The 25,309-nt window shown below is 38.9% G+C and overlaps 1 protein-coding gene across 4 annotated transcripts in view; it reads left to right on the top strand.

Moving 5' to 3' along the window:
- Positions 1–25,309, top strand: part of POC1B (POC1 centriolar protein B) — a 106,540-nt gene that overhangs the window by 47,664 nt on the left and 33,567 nt on the right. For 2 of the 4 annotated variants that reach the window (XM_069584164.1, XM_069584166.1), the window contains exons 7-10: positions 312–445; positions 3,092–3,160; positions 3,783–3,935; positions 21,456–21,536. In XM_069584164.1, the coding sequence (XP_069440265.1) occupies positions 312–445; positions 3,092–3,160; positions 3,783–3,935; positions 21,456–21,536 (437 nt within the window). The remainder of the gene's footprint in view (positions 1–311; positions 446–3,091; positions 3,161–3,782; positions 3,936–21,455; positions 21,537–25,309) is intronic. The other 2 variants (XM_069584168.1, XM_069584165.1) reach the window with 1 other exon arrangement.

Raw genomic sequence — 25,309 nt, 5'->3', positions numbered from 1 at the left:
GGTGGTAGACAATGGTTGTTTATATTGGTAATATATATATCTGAAGATTTTATAGTTTCGTAGTTAATAAGATCATCTTTCCATGACAGAGTCTCATTTGTAAAGTTTTTCTGTCTCATGAACTGGAAGCTTAAGCTGTTTGATACCACACTACTTATTTGTTTTAGTGAGCTATGTAGAGTTTTGGTGCTGTGGAGACATTACCTCTACTTGATTCTTGTTTTCAACCTAATGTTGCTATAGGGTGAAGGGGCATCTTTAGAATTAAGAATTATTCTCTGAACTTTTTGCTTTTATTTTCTACAAATCAGTTCACAGCGGTGGAGTTAATTGTGTGTCGTTCCATCCTTCGGGTAACTATCTCATCACTGCTTCTTCAGATGGTACGCTGAAGATCCTGGACCTCTTAGAAGGAAGGCTTATATATACACTTCAAGGACATACGGTGTGAACCCTAAGATATTTGCTTTAGTATATGGCACTAACTAAAATATAAAGTTTATATATGTAAAAAAATTATTGCATTTTTCCAAGTGTACTACACATTGCTGCTATTGCAGTTTTTTTTTTTTTCTTTTCCCTGCAAGGCTGTGTTTTCATCCTCTGGAAGCAACTCTTCGCAATATTACTTATTGTAGTTCTTGTCAAAATCAATGTGTATCTTTCAATGGCCGGTAACGTAATCCTCCACTGCTGTCTTCCTCAGTATGTAGTGTGGATCTGACTGGTTAAATGGTGACAGATCCGTGTTTTTCTGACTTCTGCTCTTTCCGCTCACTCTCGGCCTCCACACCCTTTCACTCTCGCTTTCCATTAAACTGATGGGTGAGTTTAGAAGGAGCAATTTGACAAGTCGAGCCTAATGCCTTCAGCTTCTAGGAGCCTGTGCTCCTGGTTTTCCTCTGGTATTTCTTGTGGGGAGGCCAGCCCTTGTCCAGTCTTGCCTGTGACGGGGTACTCAAGGCTGACTCACTTTGGATTTCAGTTCTCGAAAGCCCGTTTGCCCACAGATGAAGCCATATTCTCTTTACAAGCCCTCATCAGTAAGAAAGATAATATTTCTTTGTCTTATTTTTTAATTAGTTTAGGAACCCAGTGGGGAAGTGGCATGCTATTTATTGAGGCTGTTCACTCACACACACATGCACAGACGGATATATAATATACCAAAGAAAAACTTTTTCAAGTGTAAAAACTATTCTTCCTTTCTGGGTAAATGTTCAAACTTCTCTAAATTTTTTATAATACATCCCCCTCCTTTTTTTTTTTTTTTTTAGTAAGATATACTAGGTACTTCCTTTCAACCAAGTACAAGCTATTTATATCCAGAAATAGAATGGGCTTTGTGGTCTAGGGGAGAACTTTTCTTTTTGTGCCTTCATGTATCCTGCCAGACTTCCTGCTTGCTTTATCATTTGTTTCACAGCTGTGTTAGAGGGAAGCAGAAATAGACAGTTAACCAGCTCAGATATATGTGTACCATGGAATTGGGCTGGATTAACAACCAATAAAAGTGGCCATGGATTAAAATATCCATGGAAGAAGGACTGAGTACTGGAAAAAAAGGTAAATAAAATAATTTAGGAGAAAAGCACTATACACGAAGATGGAATTTTTCACAGTCTGGAGGTGGAGGTGTTTATGAGTGTTAATAACCTGAGACTGTGGGCTGGTCTGCGTGAAAGATATAAGAGGCTTTTCCCCATAGATTTTTTAATATAGATTCAGTTCATTTCATTCGCTAAGTTGTGTCTGGCTCTTTGTGACCCCATGGACCGCAACACCCCAGGTTTCCTTGTCCATCACCAACTCCCAGAGCTTACTCAAACTCATGTCCATTGAGTCAGTGATGCCATCCAACCATCTCATCCGCTGTCATCCCCTTCTCCTCCTGCCCTCAATCTTTCCCAGCATCAGGGTCTTTTCAAATGAGTCAGTTCTTCGCATGAGGTGGCCAAATTATTGGAGTTTTAGCTTCAGCATCAGTCCTCCCAATGAATATTCAGGACTGATCTCCTTCAGAATGGACTGGTAGGATCTCCTTGCAGTCCAAGGGACTCTCAAGAGTCTTCTCCAACACCATAGTTCAAAAGCATCAATTCTTCGGTGCTGAACTTTCTTATAGTCCAACTCTCACATCCATACATGACCACTGGAAAAACCATAGCCTTGACTAGATGGACCTTTGTTGGCAAAGTAATTTCTCTTCTTTTTAATATGCTGTCTAGGTTGGTCAGAGCTTTTCTTCCAAAGAGCAAGCATCTTTTAATTTCATGGCTGCAGTCATATCCACAGTGATTTTGGAGCCCAAGAAAATAAAGTCTCTCACTGTTTCCATTGTATAGATTACCGACTTATTAAAAAAACAAACAGTATATTAGCATTTTTGAGCTGAGAAATGAGTCCTCTTGACTAAAAACTGACCCAGAGGTCATGCTGTGACTGTGCCGAGAGTCGTCCAGCGCTGCTGCCGTTGCTCACCACGCTCACTTTCCTGTTACCTCCCACCCTGATAACTGCAGGAACTTCCCAAGTGGCTTCCAACTGTTGGTTCAAACTCCAGCTCATCATTCTCGCAGTCGTGGTATCAGTTGTCATCAGTCACAGCTCTTCTCCTATCTGTGTCCTGCTCTCAGAACTCTTAAGTGGCTCACTGTTGCCCACCTGAAGAACTCAGTGAAGCATGTTGGGGTTCAGGAAATGACTTCTCTTCATACAGCCTCATTCCCATCATTCAGCCTCTGCTAGTGATTTGTTGAATAAGACTCCAAAGCCAAAAAATCTTAACAGAAGAAATTCTTACTCACTTACCTATGCATGAACTTCTTTAAAGGGAAGAAAAGTGTATTTTCTAACTTTTATTAGTATCTCTTTTTTCAGTTACTATTGTTTATAGATGTCTTCAGATAATTGAGTTGATGCTTTGATTCTCTTTGCCTGCCTGGTTGCTAGCAGCTGAATATGTCCTCAGACTTATTACATAAATAGTCTGCACAAATTAGGATGAAAAATTAATACTCACAGCCTTCTTGGCCACGGAAACACGTTATCAAATGGTTTTTTTTCCCTTTTATCTACCTTTATTTCTTAGGGGCCTGTCTTCACTGTTTCATTTTCAAAAGGTGGAGAGCTGTTTACATCAGGAGGCGCAGATGCACAGGTTTGTAAAGCTCTCTGCTCCCTCTTTGATTTGATTAGGGGAAATGGAACCTGAGACCTCAGCTGAGGTTTTTACAACCAGCTAGTTTGTCTATGTTCAGATGATTATGAATGAGTTTCTGTTTTAGTTAGTGCCAGGGAATCTGCTATCTCATAACTGAAATGGTACCAGTTCTGATAATTTTTGGAACTCAAATAGCAGTTATTTTCTTTTGCTCATCTTTATACTTATTTATACATAAAACTAACACTGAGTACCTAATATTGGTGTGGGCCTTTTCACTTGAATTGTTGCCTAATCTGTTGTCTGTGTGTTTTATTTTTCAAACGTTGATTAAACTTCTTGAGTATGGTACATTTAAATTGTAACACATCTGTATTTATTTGAAATGACAAAAAGTCATTCAGAGCCACATTTATTGAATAAAGTGGACATAAAATTCAGAATACGAAATCTCTCCCTATTACCCTTTTAAAAAGTATTGAGATATAATGTTGTGGGAAAATGTATCTAGCCTTCCTAACTATTTTGAGAGCCTATTCTATATGTTCATTTTTTAAAAATTTCCTTCTACTACTTGTACTTGCAAATCAATAACTGCCAACTTGATTAATTTTTACAGGTCTTATTATGGAGGACTAACTTTGATGAACTGAATTACAAAGATGTTAGTAAAAGAAACCTCAAAAGACTGCACTTTGATTCACCACCACATCTGCTCGATATCTACCCAAGGACACCACATCCCCATGAGGGAAGGACTGAAACTGTTGAAGTGAGTACTTCACGAGTATTTTCCCTGCCATTTGTAAGTGTACACTTTGGGACTATTGGCGACCTATATGCTTGGAATTATACTTAATTATATAAAGCCTAGTCCTCCTTTAAAACAACAACACTTTAAGAAACAATTATACTCACTAATAAAACTATAAATTGAGTAGTATATAAAGTGCTAAAGTCTCATATTTGCAGCTTGAAGATTTAGAAATAAAACTTAAAAACTGTGACGATAATAATAATGGGAAAGGAAGAATCGAATCTAAGGCCTCTGACTGTGAAGTCTGAGCTAGTTTGTGTTCGAGACGCGTTTAGGAAACTCATGTGATAGCTGTCATGAGAACAGCTGAAAGGCAAGAATTTTTAGGGCAATTATTGAAATGGGTATCTTGAAGCAAGTCTTATGAACAGTAAGAAGAGGTTTAAGCATTACACCTAGTAATTGGGACCATTTTACTGTTTGCCAACATGTATTTTCAAACATATAATTGTCTATTTAGCTGTAAATTTGTCTTTGCTGGATACTTAGCTGGTATTAGTCTGTTTCTTTCCATTCTGCATTTTTTTTCTCTCGGCAAGAGCTAAAATCAGGAATCGCTATTGTCTGTTCATCTGAATTTTTCCCCCAATCATTGGCAGAATCTTTCTTTGTTTTTAGAGTAGATGTTTTGAATTTTTAAGATATGATTCCTGAGTGGCAGTTCCCAGCCACTTCATGCTTGTTATTCGTGCTGTGGTCTGACTCCTCTCCATGGTTCCTGGGCCCCTCACCCACTGTCAGTCCTTTAATTTTGGTTTCGTCCGTCTTGGTCTTCTCTCTTAGCTCAGCTGTTTCTGTTACTCTCAGGGGGTTTTGTGTGTGTGTGTGTGTGTGTGTGTGTGTGTATACACTCATGTGTAAGTTTTCAGAAAAAAATGATATCTTTGGACAGTTTTCTAGATTTTGTTTAATCTGGTCACATCTTTGGGATTTCTTTCCTTGTTTTTCCATGGTAGTGTTTATTTTCAGTTCTTTGCTATAGTTTTTGTCCTTTTCAACTTTTCAATTTTTGTCCTTTTCAATCATTTTTCCAGACCTTCTAAATAAAGTATTTACCCTTGTGCTTTACTTCATCTTTGTGCCATTTATTGTATTATCACTTCCTCACTTTTTTAAAAAACAATTATTTCAACATTTATTGTAAAATGTAATAGTAGGATAATGGGTTGAAAATAAGAACATTCCGTTCAGTTCAGTCGCTTAGTTGTGTCTGACTCTTTGCGACCCCATGGACTGCAGCACACCAGGCTTCCCTGTCCATCACCAGCTCCCAGAGTTTACTCAAACTCATGTCCATTGAGTCAATGATGCCACCCAACTATCTCATCCTCTGTTGTCCCCTTCTCCTTGTGCCTTCAGTCTTTTCCAGCATCAGGGTCTTTACCAATGAGTAAGTTCTTCACATCAGATGGCCAAAGGATTGGAGTTTCAGCTTCAGTATCAGTCCTTCCAATGAATATTCAGGACTGATTTCCTTTAGGATGGACTGGTTGGATCTCCTTGCAGTCCAAGAGACTCTCAAGAGTCTTCTCCAACACCATAGTTCAAAAGCATCAATTCTTTGGCACTCAGCTTTTTTTATAGTCCAACTCTTGTATCCATACATGACTACTGGAAAAACCATAGCTTTGACTAGACGGACCTTTGTTGGCAAAGTAATGTCTCTGCTTTTTAATATGCTGTCTAGGTTGATCATAACTTTTCTTCCAAGAAGCAAGTGTCTTAATTTCATGGCTGCAGTCAGCCTCTCCAGTGATTTCAGAGCCCCCCAAAATGAAATCGGTCACTGTTTCCATTGTTTTCCCATCTATTTGCCATGAAGTGATGGAACCAGATGCCATGATCTTAGTTTACTGAATGTTGAGTTTTAAGCCAACTTTTTCACTCTCCTCTTTAACTTTCATCAAGAGGCTGTTTAGTTCTTTTTCGCTTTCTGCCATAAGTGTGGTGTCATCTGCATATCTGAGGTTATTGATATTTCTGCTGGCAATCTTGATTCCAGCTTGTGCGTCATCTAGTCCAGCATTTCTGATGATGTACTTTTCTCAAAAGTTAAACAAGCAGGGTGACAATATACAGCCTTGACATACATACTCCTTTCCCAGTTTGGAGCCAGTCAGTTGTTCCATGTCCAGTTCTAACTGTTGCTTCTTAACCTGCATACAGATTTCTCAGGAGGCAGGTCAGAACATTAAATGAATGTAATATCATTTGCTTTTTTTTTTTATTATATATTCCTGGACTCTACAAATATTTATTAAGTTCATACTATGTGTAAATACATGGTGGTATATGTTTTATATCTTCAAAATGGATTGTAAGAAATTCCATTTTCACCAGTATGATTAAATGGATACCTCCCACTAAAAACAACTATGCATGCTTGATAAACTGTAGTCATCTATGTATTTCTGTGAGGATGGCTCATGGAATTTATTTCTATGCAATAGATTGTATTCCATTGAAATCATTATTCATTTTTAAAATAAATTGTATACATTTTTAATTGGAGGATAATTGCTTTACAATGTTGTGTTGGTGTCTGCTATACAGCAGTGTGAATCAGCCTCCCTCCTACTCCCTCATCCCTCCCCTCTGGGTTGTCACAGAGCACCAAGCTGAACTTCCCACTGGCTATTTTGCACATATAGCTATTTTGCTATGTTTGGTACTATATATATGTCAATGCTTCGCTTATCTATGCGCTTCCTCTTCTCCTTCCCCACCTGGACCCACCAGTCTGTTTTCTATGTCAGCATCTCTATTTTTTCCCCTGAAAATAAGTTCACCAGTACCGTTTTTCTAGATTCCATTTATGTATGTTAATATATGATATTTGTTTTTCCTCTTTCTGAGTGACTTTACTCTGTACAACAGGCTCTAGGTTCATCTACCTCGCTCAACTCATTCCTTTTGTGGCTGAATAATATTCCATTGTTTATATGTACCACAGCTTCTTGATTGATTCATCTGTTGCTGGACATCTAGCTTACTTCCATGTCCTGGCTATTGTAAATAGTGCTCCCATGAACATTGGGGTACATGTGTCTTTTTGAATTATGGTTTTCTCAGAGTATATGCCCAGTAGTAGAATTGCTGGGTCATACTCTTGCCTGGAAAATCCCATGGATGGAGGAGCCTGGTAGGCTGCAGTCCATGGGGTCTCGAAGAGTCGGACACGACTGAGCGACTTCACTTTCACTTTTCACTTTCCTGCATTTGGAGGAGGAAATGGCAACCCACTCCAGTGTTCTTGCCTGGAGAATCCCAGGGACAGGGGAGCCTGGTGGGCTGCCATCTATGGGGTCACACAGAGTCGCACACGACTGAAGTGACTTAGCAGCATGGTAGTATTATTCCTAGATTTTTAAGAAATCGGCATACTGCTCTCCATAGTGGCTGTATAACTTTACATACCCGTCAACATTGCAGGAGGGTTCCCTTTTCTCCACAGGCTCTCTAGCATTTACTGTTTGTAGATTTTTGATGATGCCCATTATGACCGTCATGAGGTGATGCCTCACGGGAGTCCTAATTTGCGTCTCTCTAATAATGGGCAGTGTTGAGCATCTTTTCATGTGTTTGCTGGCCATCTTTGGAGAAATGGCTTTTTGGAGAAATGTCTGTTTAGGTGTTCCACCCGTTTTTTTGACTGGGTTGTTTTTCTGATATTGAGCTGCTATCACTGTTATTTTGGAGATTAATCTTTTGTTAGTTGCTTTGTTTGCAATTATTTTCTCCTTTTCTGAGGGTTGTCTTCTCAGGATTGTTTCCTTAATTTCTCTTTCTGACTTTTTGTTGTTCATGTATAGGAATGCAAGGGATTTTTCTATGTATTAATTTTGTATCCTGAGACTTTACTAAATTCATTGATTAGCTCTAGTAATTTTCTGGTGGCATCTTTAGAGTGTTCTGTGTATAGTATCATGTCATTTGCAAACACTGGGAGTTCTACTTCTTTTCCAGTCTGGATTCCTTTTATTTCTTTTTTTCCTGTGATTGCCATGGCTAGGACTTCTAAAACAATACTAAATAATAGTGGCAAGAGTGGGCATCCTTGTCTTGTTCTTGATCTTAGAAAAAATGCTTTCACTTTTTCACCATTAAGAATGTTTGCTCTGGGTTTGTCATATATGGCCTTTATTATGTTGAGGTAGGTTCCTTCTATGCCTACTTTCTGGACAGTTTTTATCATAAATGGGTATTGAATCTTGTTGAGAACTTTTCCTACATCTATTGAGAGGATCATATTGTTTTTATATTTCAATTTGTGAATATGGTGTATCACATTGATTGATTTGTGTATGTTAAAGAATCCTTGCATCCCTGGGATAAACCTCACTTGATCATGATGTGTGATCCTTTTAACATGTTATTGGATTCTGTTTGCTAGTATTTTGTTGAGGATAGTTGTTCATCAGAGATATTGGCCCATAATTTTCTTTTTGTGTGATATCTTTGGTATTGATATCAGGGTGATGATGGCTTCTTAGAATGAGTTTGGGGGTTTTCCTCCCTCTGCAGTGTTTTGGAAAAGTTTGAGAAGGATAGGTTTAGCACTTCTCTAATATTTGACAGAACTTGCCTGTGAAGACATTTGGCCCTAGGCTTCTGTTTGTTGGAAGATTTTTTTATCGCAGTTTCGATTTCAATGCTTTGATTGGTCTGTTCATATTTTCTGCTTCTTCCTGGTTGAGTCTTGGAAGGTTTTACTTTCCTAAGAATTTGTCCGCTTCTTCCAGGTTGTCCATTTTATTGGCATATAGTAGTCTCTTGTCTGTTATGATCTTTGTATTTCTGGTTGTCTGTTGTAAATCCTCCGTTTTCATTTCTAATTTTATTAAGCCATCTTTTTTTCTTGATGAGTCTGGTTAAAGATTTATCCATTTATTTTTTATGTAAAGTTTATCTTTTCAAAGGACAAACTTTTAGTTTTATTATCTTTGCATTTGTTTTATTTTTCTCTATTTCATTTGTTTCTGCTCTGATCTTTGTGTTTCTGTCCTTCTACTAACTTTGGAGTTTTTGTTCTTCTTTTTCTAGTTGCTTTAGGTGTAAGGTTAGGTTTATTTGATCTTTTTCTTGATTTTTCAGGTAGGTTTGGATTGCTATGAACTTCCCTCTTTTTAGCACTGTTTTTACTGCATCCCATAGGCTTTGAGTTGTTGTGTTTTCACTGTCATTTATTTCTAGGTATTTTTTAGTTTCCTTTTTGATTTCTTCACTGATTGGCTACTTAAAAACTTACTGTTTAGCCTCCATGTGTTTTTTACAGTTCTTTTTTCCTGTAATGGATATCTAATCTTACTGCATTGTGGTCAGAAAAAAGTGCAATTTTCTTAAATCTACCAAGGCTTAATTTGTGACCCAAGATGTGACTTATTCTGGAGAATGTTCCATGTGCATTTGAAAAAAGTGTATTCTACAGTTTGGGGATGGAATGTCCTCTAGATATCAGTTAGGTCTGTCTGGTCCAATGTGTCATTTAAGACTTGTTTCCTTGTTAATTTTCTTTGTGGATGATATGTCCATTGGTGTGAGTGAGGTGTTTAAGTCTCCCGCTGTTACTCTGCTACTATTTCCGCTATTATAGTTATCATTTGCCTTGTGTGCTGAGATGCTCCTGTGTTGGGAGCATATGTATTTATAATTGTTATATTTCCTTCTTGGATTGATCCCTTGATCATAATGTAGTGTCCTTCCTTGTCTCTTGTAATGGTCTTTATTTTGAAGTCTATTTTATCTGATATGAGAATTGCTATACCCGCTTTATTTTGATTTCCATTTGCATGGCATATCTTTTTCCAGACCCTCACTTTCAGTCTGTATGTGTCCCTAGGTCTGAAGTGGGTCTCTTGTAGACAGCATGTATAGGGGTCTTATTTTTGTATGCATTCAGCCAATCTGTGTCTTTTGGTTGGATTGTTTAATCCATTTACATTTAAGGTAATTATTGACATGTATGATCCTACTGTTGTTGTTTAGTCACTAAGTCACGTCCAATTCATTTGTGACCCCATGGACTCCAGCCCACTGGGCTCCCATCCATGGGATTTCCCAGGTAAGAATACTGGAGTGGATTGCCATAGTCTCCTCCAGCGGATCACCCAACCCAGGGATCAAACTCGCATCTCATGCATTGACAGACAAATTCTTTACCACTGAGCCACCAAGTCCATGATCCTATTACCATTCATTGTTTGGAGTTTGTTTTTGTAGATCTTTTCTTTCTCTTGTGTTTCCTGTCTAGAGAAGTTCCTTTAGCATTTGTTGTAGAGCTGGTTTGGTGGTGCTGAATTCTTTTAAGTTGCAGTTCAGTTCAGTTCAGTCGCTCAGTCATGTCCAACTCTTTGCAACCCCATGAATCACAGCACGCCAGGCCTCCCTGTCCATCACCAACTCCGGGAGTTCACTCAGACTCACTTCCATCGAGTCAGTGATGCCATCCAGCCATCTCATCCTCTGTCGTCCCCTTCTCCTCCTGCCCCCAATCCTTCCCAGCATCAGAGTCTTTTCCAATGAGTCAACTCTTCGCATGAGGTGGCTGAAGTACTAGAGTTTCAGCTTTAGCATCATTCCTTCCAAAGAAATCCCAGGGCTGATCTCCTTCAGAATGGACTGGTTGGGTCTCCTTGCAGTCCAAAGGACTCCCAAGAGTCTTCTCCAACACCACAGTTCAAAAGCATCAATTCTTTGGTGCTCAGCCTTCTTCACAGTCCAACTCTCACATCCATACATGACCACAGGAAAAACCATAGCCTTGACTAGATGGACCTTAGTCGGCAAAGTAATGTCTCTGCTTTTGAATATGATCTCTAGGTTGGCCATAACTTTTCTTCCAAGGACCAAGTGTCTTTTAATTTCATGGCTGCAGTCACCAGCTGCAGTGATTTTGGAGCCCCCCAAAAATAAAGTCTGACACTGTTTCCACTGTTTCCCCAACTATTTCCCATGATGCGATGGGACCAGATGCCATGATCTTAGGTTTCTGAATGTTGAGCTTTGAGCCAACTTTTTCACTCTTCACTTTCACTTTCATCAAGAGGCTGTTTAGTTCCTCTTCACTTTCTGCCAATAAGGGTGGTGTCATCTGCATATCTGAGGTTATTGAGATTTCTCCCAGCAATCTTGATTCCATCTTGTGCTTCTTCCAGCCCAGCGTTTCTCATGAGTACTCTGCATAGAAGTTAAATAAGCAGGGTGACAGTATACAGCCTTGACGTACTCCTTTTCCTATTTGGAACCAGTCGGTTGTTCCATGTCGAGTTCTAACTGCTGCTTCCTGACCTGCATACAGATTTCTCAAGAGGCAGGTCAGGTGGTCTGGTATTCCCATCTCTTTCAGAATTTTCCACAGTTTCTTGTGATCCACACAATGAAAGGCTTTGGCATAGTCAATAAAGCAGAAATAGATGTTTTTCTGGAACTCTCTTGCTTTTTTGATGACCCAGCAGAATTTGGCAATTTGATCTCTGGTTCCTGTTAAGTTTGCTTACCTGTAAAGATTTGATTTTCCATTGAATCTGAATGTGATCCTTGCTAGGAAGAGTAATCTTGGGTGTAGGGCTTTTCTCCTTTTATCACTTAAAGTATCCTGCCACTCCTTTCTGGCCTGCAGAGTTTCTACTGAAAGATCACCTGCTAATAACTTTATGGGGATTCCCTTGTATATTATTTGTTGCTTTTTGCTTGCTACTTTTAACATTTTTCTTTGTGGTTAATTTTTGTTAGTTTGATGAATATGTCTTGTCACATTTCTCCTTGGGTTTATCCTGTATGGGATTCTGCATTTCTTGGACTTGATTATTTCTTTTCCTCTCAGGGAAATTTTCACTTATAATCGCTTCAAAAATTTTCTCAGACCCTTTTTCTTTTCTTCAACTAGGCCCCCTATAATTCAAATGTTGGTGAGTTTAATATTGTCCTAGAGGTCTCTTGAGACTATTCTCAATTCTTTTCATTCTTTTTTCTTTATTCTGCTCTTCAGTAGTTACTTCTACCATTTTATCTTCCAGCTCACTTACTTATCTGTTCTTCTGCCTCAGTTATTCTATTAATAATTTCCTCTAGAGTATTTTTGGGCTTCCCAGGTGGCATTAGTGGTGAAGAACCTGCTTGCCAATGCAGGAGACAAAAGAGATGTGAGTTCAATCCCTGGATTGGGAAGATCCCCTGGAAGAGGGCATGGCAACCCACTCCAGGATTCTTGCCTGAAAAATCCCATTGACAGAGGAGCCTGGTGGGCTATAATCCATAGAGTTACAAAGAGTCAGACATGACTGAAGCGACTTAACTAGACAGTATTTTTAATTTCAGTAATTGTGTTGTTCATCACTATTTATTTTTTATTTCTTCTAGGTCCTTGCTAAATGTGTTAAGAGAATCTTGCATTTTCTCCATTCTGCTTTTGGTATTTTTGGATCATGTTTACTATCATTATTCTGAATTCTTTTTCAGGTAGTTTGCTTATTTCCTCTCTGTTTTGGCAGCTCCATTGTCTGTAGGTCTTGTGGGTTTTTACCTTGTTCCTTCGACTGTGCAGTATTTCTCTGTCTTTTCATTCTGTGTCATTGTGTTGGAGGTCTCCTATCCTCAGGCTATAGGGTCATAGCTCTTGCTTCCAGTCTCTGCCCCTGGTGGGTGAGGTTGGTCCAGTGGCTTGTGTAAGCTTTGCGTTGGGAGGGGCTTGTGCCTGCAGTCTGGTCAGTGGAAGTGAGTTTTTGCCTGTTGATGGGCACGGCTGTGTAAGGTGGTATGTTTTGGGGTATCTGTGGGCAGCCTGCCTGCTGCTGGTTGGGATTGTGTTCCTGTCTTGCTTATTCTTTGGGTGAGGCACCCAGCACTGGGTGCTGCCGACAGTTGAGTGGTGCTGGGTCTTGAATTTGGATGGAGGCTTTTGTGGGAGTTCTCACTGATAATACTGCTTGGAGTCAGGAGTACTCTTATGGTCCCGTGTCCTGGATTCAACACTTCCACCCAGAGGCTAAGGCCCAACTTCTGGTTAGTGAACCAAGACCCCGTAAGCCATTTGTCATGGCAATAAAGGGGATTTAAAAATTAAAAAAAAAATGAACTCCAGACAAAAGGTAAAAGCAAAATTAGATAAGCAGAGACAAAAACAAAAGAACACATACACACACACATGAAAACTAAAACAGAAAGCAGATTACAAGAGAGCAACCTGACGAACAGAAGAAAGCAAAAGTGAAACCCACCAATTAGAGACAAGACTAAAGCACAAAACAGAAAGCAGAACCAAAGCAGAGTGCCAGCTGAGGAGCAAAGCAAAGGGAAAAAAAGACCAAAATGGTAAAAGAAAAAAACAATTCAGAAAAGCTAATGTGAAATAGAAGTATATATAAAAAATATCTGTATATATTAACACAACATCAACAGAAAGAGCCAAAGAAACCCCAAAAAGAAAACAGAAAACAACACAAAATTTAAAAAGACAGTGTAGCAGAAAGCCAAAGTAGAAGTAGAAATATACAAAAGAAGTAAAAAGTATGATTAAAAAAAAGTCCCAAAAGCCTGAATATAAATAATAATAATGAAAACAACAACCACAACATCAGAGAAAAAGGAAGGAAAATAAACCCTAAAAACCCAGAACCAATAGCAGGAGCCTCTCCCCTGCTTCAGCTCCCCCACCCCCAGATGCAGGCCTGGCCCTGTGTGCTCTCCTCCTCCTCCTCCTTTCTTTCATCCTACCCAGTCATGCACAGATCTGTATGGTCCTTTCCTGTGGCCAAGGACTCCTGCTAGTATTCAGCCAGTGTTCTGTGAGAAGTGTTGTGTTTCTAGATGTACTCCTGATGCATCTGTGGAGAGAGATGCACTCCACGTCCATCTACTTTTCCACCATCTTGGTTCTCCCGCTTTTATTTCTTTGATAGAAAGAATATATTGTCATTTCTGGTTTATCACATTTTGCTTCAGTTTCTACAATTATGGATGCATTTGTTGATCCCCTGTGATCAAATGCATTCACATCAAGTATATGTGAAACATATTCTCACTTGAGTTTCCTTGTTTTACCCATGCTGATCTTATGGACTCTTGGTGTTTTTCATTCTAGTATTTCTGTAGCTTGGCTGGGCCTCATCAGCAGCATTGCTGCTGTCCTCTTGTCCATTCAGCCACCTGCCTTTCCAGAGCTACAGGTGACAGAGCTGCAGGCTGAGCCCAGGTCTCCTTACTCTTAATCTAGTGATACTTCCATGATATCACACTGCCTCGGCTCTAGGGACTCAAGTCATTTTCTCTGTGACTTACTCTCAGCCCGTAGCCCGCTTAAGAGTGCTCGACTTTCTTTAAGATGTCAACAAGTTCTCTCAGTAGCTCTGCTCTGGCAGTCCAGCCAGAAAGCAGTAAAACTAGCTGGGCTGCTTTGTATGGCTAGGTCAGGATGACCCAGGCCATGCAGAACCATTCTATACCCATATTTTTCACATAGACACTTAAAAATCTATTAAAAGCTGGCTTTTCGTCTTGGAGTTACAGCTCAGTTACTTGGTGTAGAATCTTGAACACTGGGACTGAATGATTATGTTTGTTGCCTTGAGAAAGTCAGCCTTCGCGTACAGTTTAAATTTTCTGTAAATACTTGTTGCTCTTGTTTAGTCGCAAAGTCATGTCCAACTCTTCTGTGACCCTGTGATCTGTAGCCCGCCAGGCTCTCCTGTCCATGGGATTTCCCAGGCAAGAATACTGGAGTGGGTTGCCATTTCCTTCTCCAGGGAGTCTTCCCAACCCAGGGATCAAACCCATGTCTCTTGCTTGGCAGGTGGATGCTTTACCACTAAGCCACCTGGGAAGCCTGTAAGCAGTCATACATATTTACTAAATGGGGATTGAAATAAAGTTTCAGTAGCAATTGTCATCTATCATTTATTTACCAAGAAAATTTTTGAAAATGGCACTTCAGAGAAAGTGAATGTCTGGATACATAATTCAGTTTCTAATACTAGCAGATCAGAGACCAATTCATAGAGTCGTTATCCATTTCTTTTCCTTTTCTTAGTTATGGAAGATGATTGGGGGAACTAATGTTCTGTTTCCCTAAGTGTAACAAGTAATTATGATTTAACACTCTTAAGTATGGCTTGTATATAGGACAGTGACAAGAGCCATGTCCTGAGAGAGTATATAGATTGTACAAAAAGATATTCTTATAACTCCAGTTTGTTTTTATTTTTTATATTTAGCAAAAGGCTTCATTCTTAATAGATGCCCAGTAATAGTGAGTATTGAACATTTACTACCTATCAGTTACTACCTGAGGACTTTGCATTTATTACCTGCTTAAAACTAAGTATACAGTATGGCTTACATTTGTCAAAATTCAGATTTCATGACATAAAATGCCAGAGACTTTGTGATATAGGATTCTGCATAAGAACAATGTACGGTTCATTTTTTTCCCATAAAATCTCTTAGAGTAAAGCAAGGGTATAAAGTTTTCTGGACAGAGAACATCTTTAACATTATGAATAAATAATTGTTAAATATCAAATTATTTTTTAAAGGCTTCAAACTAATGTCTATGAATCTTTCACAGAGCTAAAAGGCTGTTACTTTTTAAATGTCACTTAGAATAGTGTGAATCAGAATAGAAGTTGTACTGTGTATTATTTAAGATAAGCAAATTTTACTTTGAAATACTAAATTTGATGGATTAAACTTTTTTTTCAAAGCTTTAGGCAAAGTAATACGTGCCTTTGGAAATAATTGAAAACTAGCAACCCCCTTTTTTTGAGGTCAAAATTCCTAATTAAAAGAAGAAAAATATATTATTAGAAAATGTGAAATAAATAGCATCTAGATGATCTAATTTCCCCAGCTTCCTCTATTTTTAGTAACCAGAAGGGTTTCATTTCTGAGTTTGAAGCAACACTGTATTCCTGTGATTTGCATTTTATTGTGTTTTCTATTAGGCTGATTTGAATCACATAATCTCAATCTTCTGAGTGAAATTATTTGATATTTTACAAAAGTCATCCATTTGCCAGTCTTTTCAAAGGCACCACTTGTTTGAAGGTGTGGAATCTTATGGAGTCTTAGACCTTGGGTACCAGCTGACTGCACATAAAAATTACTAATTCCTACACAGTTAGAGCAGAGAAGGCAATGGCACCCCACTCCAGTACTCTTGCCTGGAAAATCCCATGGGCGGAAGAGTCTGGTGGGCTGCAGTCCATAGGGTCGCAAAGAGTCGGACACGACTGAGCGACTTTACTTTCACGCATTGGAGAAGGAAATGGCAACCCACTCCAGTGTTCTTGCCTGGAGAATCCCAGGGACGGGGGAGCCTGGTAGGCTGCCGTCTATGGGGTCGCACAGAGTCGGACACGACTGAAGCGACTTAGCAGCAACACTGTTAGAGGGGGCGATGGGCAGATTGCTTTTAGAGTAAATGAGAGATGTAGGTCACATGAAAGAAGGCAGAAAGCATAAAATCTTCTTCACTGTGTCAGACCCCTCCTCTGTCCTTTCTGCTCATCTAACTGCAGAGCCTTTGTTAATGCTCCTGGCCTGGGCACACTGTCTTAATTAAAACATAAGACAACTTCTTTCTTTTCTAATACAACCCTGTCCACATTGTGCAATGGCACATCACTAATTCACGCTGACTTTGTCTTTTTCAGACTGTCATGAGCTGGGTTACATAGTCCAAACCCCCAGACAAAACCAAACTTTCCTTCTCGAAGGAGGAACTAACTTAAAGTGTGTGCCTGACACTTTTCTTCCCCACCTTTTTGCACATTTTGATGGGAAGACATAGAGCCATTCTAAAGGATGGTGGTAGATCTTGGAGACAGGCTTCAAAACAGCTATTCTAAGAGCGTTGCGGGATATTATTGTAAGAAGGGTTGGCAGTGGTGGTATTCACTCTCTAAGTCACATCCAACTCTTTGCAGCCCTACCTATGGACTGCAGCACGCCAGGCTCTTCTGTTCTCTACTGTCTCCCAGAGTTTGCTCGAATCGATGTCCAGTAAGAAGGGGTTCAGTTCAGTTCAGTCGCTTAGTCCTGTCTGACTCTTTGCGACCCCATGAACCGCAGCACGCCAGGCCTCCCTGTTCATCACCATCTCCCGGAGTTCACTCAGAATCATGTCCATCGAGTCCATGATGCCATTCAGCCATCTCATCCTCGGTCGTCCCCTTCTCCTCGTGCCTCCAATCCCTCCCAGCATCAGAGTCTTTTCCAATGAGTCAACTCTTCGCATGAGGTGGCCAAAGTCCTGGAGTTTCAGCTTTAGCATCATTCCTTCCAAAGAAATCCCAGGGCTGATCTCCTTCAGAATGGACTGGTTGGATCTCCTTGCAGTCCAAGGGACTCTCAAGAGTCTTCTCCAACACCACAGTTCAAAAGCATCAATTCTTCGGCACTCAGCCTTCTTCACAGTCCAACTCTCACATCCATACATGACCACAGGAAAAACCATAGCCTTGAAGTTAATTAAAAAGATTTTGTCAATAATTGTTTTTTTGGTTTCTGATTTCATTATGGCCATTTGAAGTTACCTTAATCACCACATTGCATAGCAAATTCTATATGATATTGAGCAGGAAGGAAAACTTCCTTTAACTTCAACCAAATATTTATATAAAGATATTATGTGGTAGTCTGGCCGCGATTCATAGTTGAAAACTACAAGTGATCAATTTATGACTTGGAGTCTGAGATTGAGTTTTTATTTCAACCTTCTATTAAGGTTGAAACATTGTGTCATTAATTAATGGTTAATAAAACTGACCTCCTCTACCAATTTTGTATTTCAGTTCTAGGTGTGGTATATGTATTGTTTTGTACCTCTGAAAATGTTCTTTAGAGATTATCAATAATAATAATATCTAACACATGCAACATTATTCTAATTGCCTTACATAAACTGTCATTCAGTCTTCCTAAAAACTATAAAGGAAGCACCATTTGTATTCCATGAGAAATTGAGGTCCATGTAAGTTAAACCTTAGAGCTAGCAAGCAGCAACATGAGAATTGCAACCAGTCACTCTGGTTCCATTCTGTACCTATAACTATTTTCATACAGTGCTTCAGTAGAATCGAGATTTAATTTCATCCTGTTAACAAATACTGGACCTCATAGTAGCTTTAGATTATGCAACAGTGGACAGGATGGACATGTTTCTTGCTCTTCAGAATTTTTTAGCTCATGAACGCCTCGCTGTCCAGAACCTCGGCATGGGATGGAATCTGTGAGGGCACCTGTATTAATCCTCCATCATGCATGAATCCCTTGTTCGATGATGGAAAACTCAGCCTCTCATGAGGCAGCTGATTCCCATTTCAAGGCAACTGTAGTTATTGAAGCGTTATTTCCTTTAATAAAAATGGAGAGCTAGAAGGTGCTGTTAATATTCACGGAGATTAGCTTGCAAAGAACTTAACTGTAAGTGTCACTGTCTCAGCATATTTTCTTTGTGGAGAAGACTATAAACTTTTACTTAGTGAGACTTTCCTGCTTCACTTAATGAATGTGGCAGCAACTTGTAGCACAATACAGTAAAATATTGTTGTAGCAAGAATTTCCCAGCTCGTAGAAGCTCAAGGATTTCTCTATGAGAGATGCTGATCGTTTCCATATGATTTCATCTTTTGGAGCAGTTCTTGTTTCAGATGGCAAAAGCAGATTGAATTTTTCATTGGTAAACAATTTCATATCTACACTAGGTGGCAGTAGATAAAAGAAAATAAGGTGTCTGCAGGCACTTTCTGGACAGCTAGCTCACTGTTGAAAGGAAAGCAGGTCGGCCTCAGGTTTCTTATCTTTGCCTCAACTCTGGACCCAGAGCTGACGGGAAGGAGGCTGTGCGTTCTGGTCTGTGCAATGGCCAGAAAAAACCTAGGGAAATAGATGGTCTTGTATGGTTCTGATTCCTTCTTTATTGCAGTATAGGGATTGTTGGGTGTGTACCCCTCTGCCTGTAACACAAGTGGCTGGATAAATGTAAACACTTCACAGTGTTTCCAAAGCTTCAGCTGTACTGATCAGACATGATACTGCTTTTGAAATCATTCCAGTCCTCTTAACCACGGGTTCAGCCCCTATTCCCACAGCCCCTGACTGCTGCAGTGTTCTCACTGTTATATCCCTACTTTATTCTGTATACTGTACGTGTTCCCGCCAGCATAATCTTTCTAACGTGCATTTTAGCCTCCAGTTCTTCTGTGCCTCCCCAGAAGCCTTCACCCCACACAATCTGACCCTTGCCACCCTCTCTGGTGGCCACCTTGTGCAACAGTTTGTGTCAGCATTCTGCCTCTATGCTCGGGGAGGCTCATAACCTCATCTCCGGCCCTCCCTCTCTGCTTTTGTTTTCGTAACTTCTCTAAGGAAGTCATCTTAAGCTCTCTCTGCTCCATGGGAAGCCTTTCTCAGTCAACAGTCCCTTCCTGAGGTTCGCCAGTACACTCACTGTTGGTAGCTTTTGATACCAAGCTCTGCTGTCTTTAGGGGGCTTCCCTTGTAGCTCAGCTGGTAAAGAATCTGGCCTGGAGAAGTCCATGGACTGTGTAGTCCATGGGGTTGCAAAGAGTCAGACACGACTGAGTGCCTTTCACTTCACTTCACTTCTGCTATCTTTGTTGCCCTTTGTTTACTTCTTTATATTCATAATGTTCAGTGTAAATAGTGACCTTGTGGTTTCTTTCCTTTTTTTTTTTCCAAATTCTGAAATAATCTTCCTCCAAAGTAGTCACCACTCTATTATTCCCTTGCTTTTCTTTTAAATTTTACTATATATGTTTGAATCAATGATTAGATATTATTTCATTTTGGATAGTTCTAAACTTTATATAATGGAATCATACTGTGTATATTTTTATATAACCTGCTTTTTTTTTTAACATTAAGATCCTGAGATTTGTTTGTATGGATTCTGAATTCATGCTTCCACATGTTGTTATGCATAGTTGTATTTCATTCATTTTCACTGCTATATAAGATTCCAATGAATTTAAGACAGTAATTCCCATGATTATGTATCTGTTCTACTGTTGATAAACACTGGGGGATTTCTGATTGTGGTTTGTTTCTTGAATTTATTTATTGTATTGACAATTGATTTACAATGTAGTGTTAGTTTCTCCAAGATGGTGGTTCTTGTTTTTGCCATCACAAAAAATGCTCTATAAACAGGGTCAGCACATCACTGAGCTTTCTAGCTTTTGTAATCTGATAGGCAACAAGTGGGATTTTGCTTTACTCTTCCCTTTTCTAATTACTACTAATGTTTCTGAAAATCTCTTCATAGTCTAGATAACTGTTAGGCTTCCTGTGATGTTTTCTTAGGACTTCTGTTCTTTTCACATTGATTTGTAGGTTTTTCGTATATATTTTATTTTTATTTTCGGGGTTTTTTCCTATATATTTTAGATATTTGTCCTTTTCCAGTTCCAAACATACCATCTCCTCCTGTTCATTATCTGATTGTTAACTTTATGGTATCCATTGTGAAACAGAAATGCTTAATATTGGTGTAAACAGGATGGACCTGTTTTTAATTTTTTCGGCCTTATGGCTTTACTTCTGCAGCTTTAGCTTAAGATATCCTTCTCTACCCCATGTCAGAAAGATATTTTTACACATTTACTCCTATTAACTTTGTAGTTTTAACATGCCATTTAGGTTTATAAATTATCTGCTGTCCATCTTTTATGTAGTGTTAGGGATCTATTTAGTGAGCCTGCTTCTCAGGTACAAGTCATCCTTCCTCTACCAATTTGTGGCACCATTCTTATTTTGTATTTGTTTTCCATTTATACAGGGCTTTGCTTCTGAGCTGTTTATGGTATAACTTTCAATAATCTTCTCTAATATCTTTACATGAATTTTATTTTTCCATAAAGGTCTTATGCATCTTGGTTTTTCTCTGATGTATTTTTAACTTTTTATAATGTTATAAATTATGATTTTTAAAAATTTGCATTTTCTGTGTACTAAAGTGCAGACATGTAATTGATTTTATATATCAATTTTGGATCTAGTAAACTCTTGTTAGTTTTAATGATTTAGTGGTAGATTCTTTTGTGATTTCTTTGTAGATAATTATATATGAATAATGAATTTTATTTCTTCTGTTCCAATTCCTACATCTTAATGCTTTTATTTCCTTTTCTTGTCTTACTGAACTGGCTAGGATTTTTTTCTGCATCTTTTAAGGTGGGTCATTTATTTTATTTTTAATAGCCCTTCCTAGGTGAATCCCATTGATTTTCAAATGTAAAAGCAACTTTTTATTCCTGGGATAAATTCAACTTGGTCACAATGATCTTTTCTTATATACTGATAGATTTGATAGGCTAATATTTAAAAATTTTCTATCCATGCTAATATACAAATATATTTTAGAATATATTAGGAAATACCCTCTAGATTGTTACAAATGACATCCAATTTCTTATGGTATAAAAATCTAATATTAGCCTTTTTAATGTACATATGCAGATTAATCCAAAGCTTGATGTAATCGATTTGCAGACCTCCACTCCCCCTGTTGTGGACATCCTTTCTTTTGATTCTACCACAGTAAGTTTCCTTTGGCATTTAAGTGGTATTTAATTGTTTGGCATGATCCATTTTCCTTAAAAAGTATGTGGGAGAAAAAATTATAAAATTGACTAAGTAGCCTAACAGTTTAGAAAAAAACCTTATATGAAAAGTCAACTTACAATGTGTCTAAATTGCCACCAGGGGGAGCAGTACCAGTTTCCAGAAAAGTAGTTTGAGGACCCTGAGGGCAGGAGAATCCATGCTGTCTCATCTCCTGTTAAGGTAGTCCATGTGACATTTCACATGCTCTTAGAGAACAGATTTCCTTTTTTGCTAATTGCCTTTCAGAGGTGCTAAACTTACTTCTCTTCTCCTTAGAAGCTGTAAGAAAAGTAGTCCTTTTCCTTTGTTCATCTCTCTTGATGGATAATCCAAAAATTAAGGTGTATTTGCATACATACAATTTATCAGTGTATCTGAAGTCTTAAAAAATTGAGTTTTAGCCTTTCAATTTGAGTGTGCTTAATCTTTGCAAGGCAGATCATTTCTGCCATCAATTCTATTAGAGCAAAACTAGTCCTAAAAACAAATGGGAGGAATGGCATGGTCTTTGGCAACACTACTGAAACAGTATCAGTATAGTTAAATATTTGGGGTAAATTATTCATATGTGGCCAAAAAAAAAAAAAGGCAAGAAAAACCCTTGACATTACAACATTATAAACTTTCCAGTAGATCTCAAGAATTGTATTTATTGTAGAGGAATTCTGCAGAGAACTAGTCTATCCTGAGTCTATCCTGTGTCAGAAAGAAGTCTGCTTATTAAAGGGTCTTTTAAGGGTGAATTCCATGCAGAAAGACTCCCAGATCAGTCATAAGAAGTTCCAGAGACAGGAAATCAGCTGGAGGGTCAACCTAGGGGCTGGTTGTCAAAGAGAATCCCAAGAATTGTTGGTAAGTTTCCAGGTAGTGCTAGTGGTAAAGAACCCACCTGTCAGTGCAGGACACATAAGAGATGTGGGTTCAGTCCCTGGGTTGGGAAGATTCCCCCGGAGGAGGAAATGACAGCCCACTCCAGTACTCTTGCCTGGAGAATTCCATGGACAGAGGAGCTTGAATGGGCTCTATAGGGTCTATAGGATCACAAAGAGTGGGACACGACTGAAGTGACTTAGCACACATGCACTTAGGACCTCAATCAGGTTTGTGGTCTTATCTCTTACAATGTTTATGTTTATAAAATAAACCTGTGAGCATTCCTGCATTAAGTTATTTACGAGATTAAAAATTAACTAGACATCAAATTCTTGCCACAGTGCTTAGCTTATGGTAGGTACTCAATACATTTATGTTCAATGAATTACTCAAAAGGCCTACTGTTGAAATTTATAAATTCTGATGAGTTGAGTTTTTGCCCCAGTAGTAAGAAGAGCAAAAGATAGGTGGCTTTTGAGATGTGCTGCCTTCTTGTGAGGTAGTTGGTAGACTAAAATTGGATATTTCTGTCCTAGAAGATACAAGTGGAGAAGGCAATGGCAACCCACTCCAGTACTCTTGCCTGGAAAATCCCATGGACAGAAGAGCCTAGTAGGCTGCAGTCCATGGGGTCGCTAGGAGTTGGACACTACTAAGCAACTTCACTTTCACTTTTCACTTTCATGCATTGGAGAAGGAAATGGCAACCCACTCCAGTGTTCTTGCCTGGAAAATCCCAGGGATGGGGGAGCCTGGTGGGCTGCCGTCTCTGGGGTTACACAGAGTCGGACATGACTGAAGCGACTTAGCAGCAGTAGCAGCAGCAGAAGATACAAGAGATCATCAAAAGTCTTTGGTCTGAACTTTGAGACTCACTCTCCTTGCCAGTACCCTTCAAACTTTGCAAAGCCTCATGACCTGAGGAATCCTGGTGTTCTCGATAGTATGCTATGGAGGTGCACATAAATGCCAGCTAGCAAGTGATAGCAGGCTGGCTGTCCCCGGATGGTGTTGCAGAACCATCAAAGTCAAGTGTCTACATTATAACTCAGGAATGCCAGGGCTTCCCTGGTGGCTCAGATGGGTAAAGAATCTGCCTGTGTTGTAGACCTGGGTTTGATCCCTGGATCAGGAAGATGCCCTGGAGAAGACAATGGCTACCCACTCCAGTATTCTTGCCTGGAGAATCCCATGGACAGAGGAGCCCAGTGGGCTACAGTCCATGGGATCATAAAGAGTCAGACACGGCTAAGCAGCTGACTGAGGAATACAGAGTAGGTAGGACCTCAAGAAGACAATTCTTTTTTTTTTTTTCCAAATTGAAGTGTAGTTGATTTATGATGTTGTGTTAATTTCTGCTGTACAGCAAAGTGATTCAGTTATACACATATATACATTTTAAAAATATTCTTTTCCATCATGGTTTATCACAAGGAGGATAGTTTTTTGTTTTACACAGAAACCTGTGTTTTTATCTTTTTATTTTATCCACCCTATACACAATAGTTTGCATCTGCTAACCCCAACCTCCCAATCCATCTCCTTGCCTTGGCCATCACAAGTCTTGTTCTCTATAGGCAAGATAATTTTTACAATAAACATGTAGTGGTGTTCGCAATTGTGTTACAAAACAGTATAAATAAGACTGAAGAGTGCACTTGTTATCTGCATAAGGGATAATGTTAGATTGAATCATATGATATTGCCATTTGTAGGCAAAAGCAATCTAATATCTGTGATTTCCCGTGGGTCAGCCCAACATACAAGTCTTAAAAGGAAGATTCCACTGTTACTTTGAGTTGTGTGCTCGATGCTATGTAAAAATAAAATAAACAAGAAAACAGAAAACAAAAACTCAACTTGTTATAAATTGGATTGGAATTAAGCTAATGAGATCCTACCTAAAATCTGGAAGATAGCTGCTGGTCTCCCAGCAAGACAAAGAATCCTGATTTTATTTCTCTTACTAACTTTTTCTGAAGACACAGATGCTCATGAAGCATTTAGATTTTTATACAGAGTATCTTTAAAGAGCTTTCCTTTAAATTTTCAGTGTATCTTTCTTTTAGCTTATTGATAGATAAGAGGTTAGAAAACTAAAGTGAAATCACTGTAATTGTTTGCCTTTCCATTAATTTTGTGGTATGTGTTAATCGCTCAGTTGTATCCAACTCTTTGCGATCCCATGAACTCGATACAATCCCATGGACTGTAGCCCACCAGGCTCTTCTGTCCGTGGAATTCTCCAGGCAAGAATACTGGAGTGGGTTGCCATTCCCTTCTCCAGGGGATCTTCCCAACACAGGGACTGAACCTGGGTCTTCTGCACTGCAGGCAGATTCTTTACCATCTGAGTTACCAGGGAAGCCCACTAAGTTCGTGGTAAATATTTCTTAATCTGTCATCTCCTCTACGTATTGGCTGCTTTTCTTTTGCTTCTGCACAACAAGCATAATTGTAAAGGATATTTGTTTCTATTCTGGCATAAAGCACTAGTGTGGTGTGAACTTTGCATGTGATTATAATTTAAAAACCCAGAGAAATGTTGGAAGCAAAAAAAGCAGTATTTAAAGGTGGGTTTTGTTATTGTGGTTACTATTTATTTTGGAGATTTGTTTAGTTTTTGCAGACTGGAAGAACATTTCTTTAGAAATTCATTTTCATCAAGATGAGATATAAAAAGATTACTGTTTAAAACTTAATTTGTGAAATTTATTAATAGGATAAAAGCAGACATTTTATGATATAAGAAATAATTGGCTCTCTTCCTATTTTGACTTGATTTAATATTACATTCAGGCAGATTTCTAGATCTTAGTGTATTGATATCTGTG

Source organism: Ovis canadensis, chromosome 3, assembly GCF_042477335.2.
Source record: "Ovis canadensis isolate MfBH-ARS-UI-01 breed Bighorn chromosome 3, ARS-UI_OviCan_v2, whole genome shotgun sequence".
Taxonomy (NCBI): Eukaryota; Metazoa; Chordata; class Mammalia; order Artiodactyla; family Bovidae; genus Ovis; species Ovis canadensis.
The sequence above is the reverse complement of the archived record's forward strand: the minus strand, read 5'-3'. Positions and strand labels throughout refer to the sequence as shown.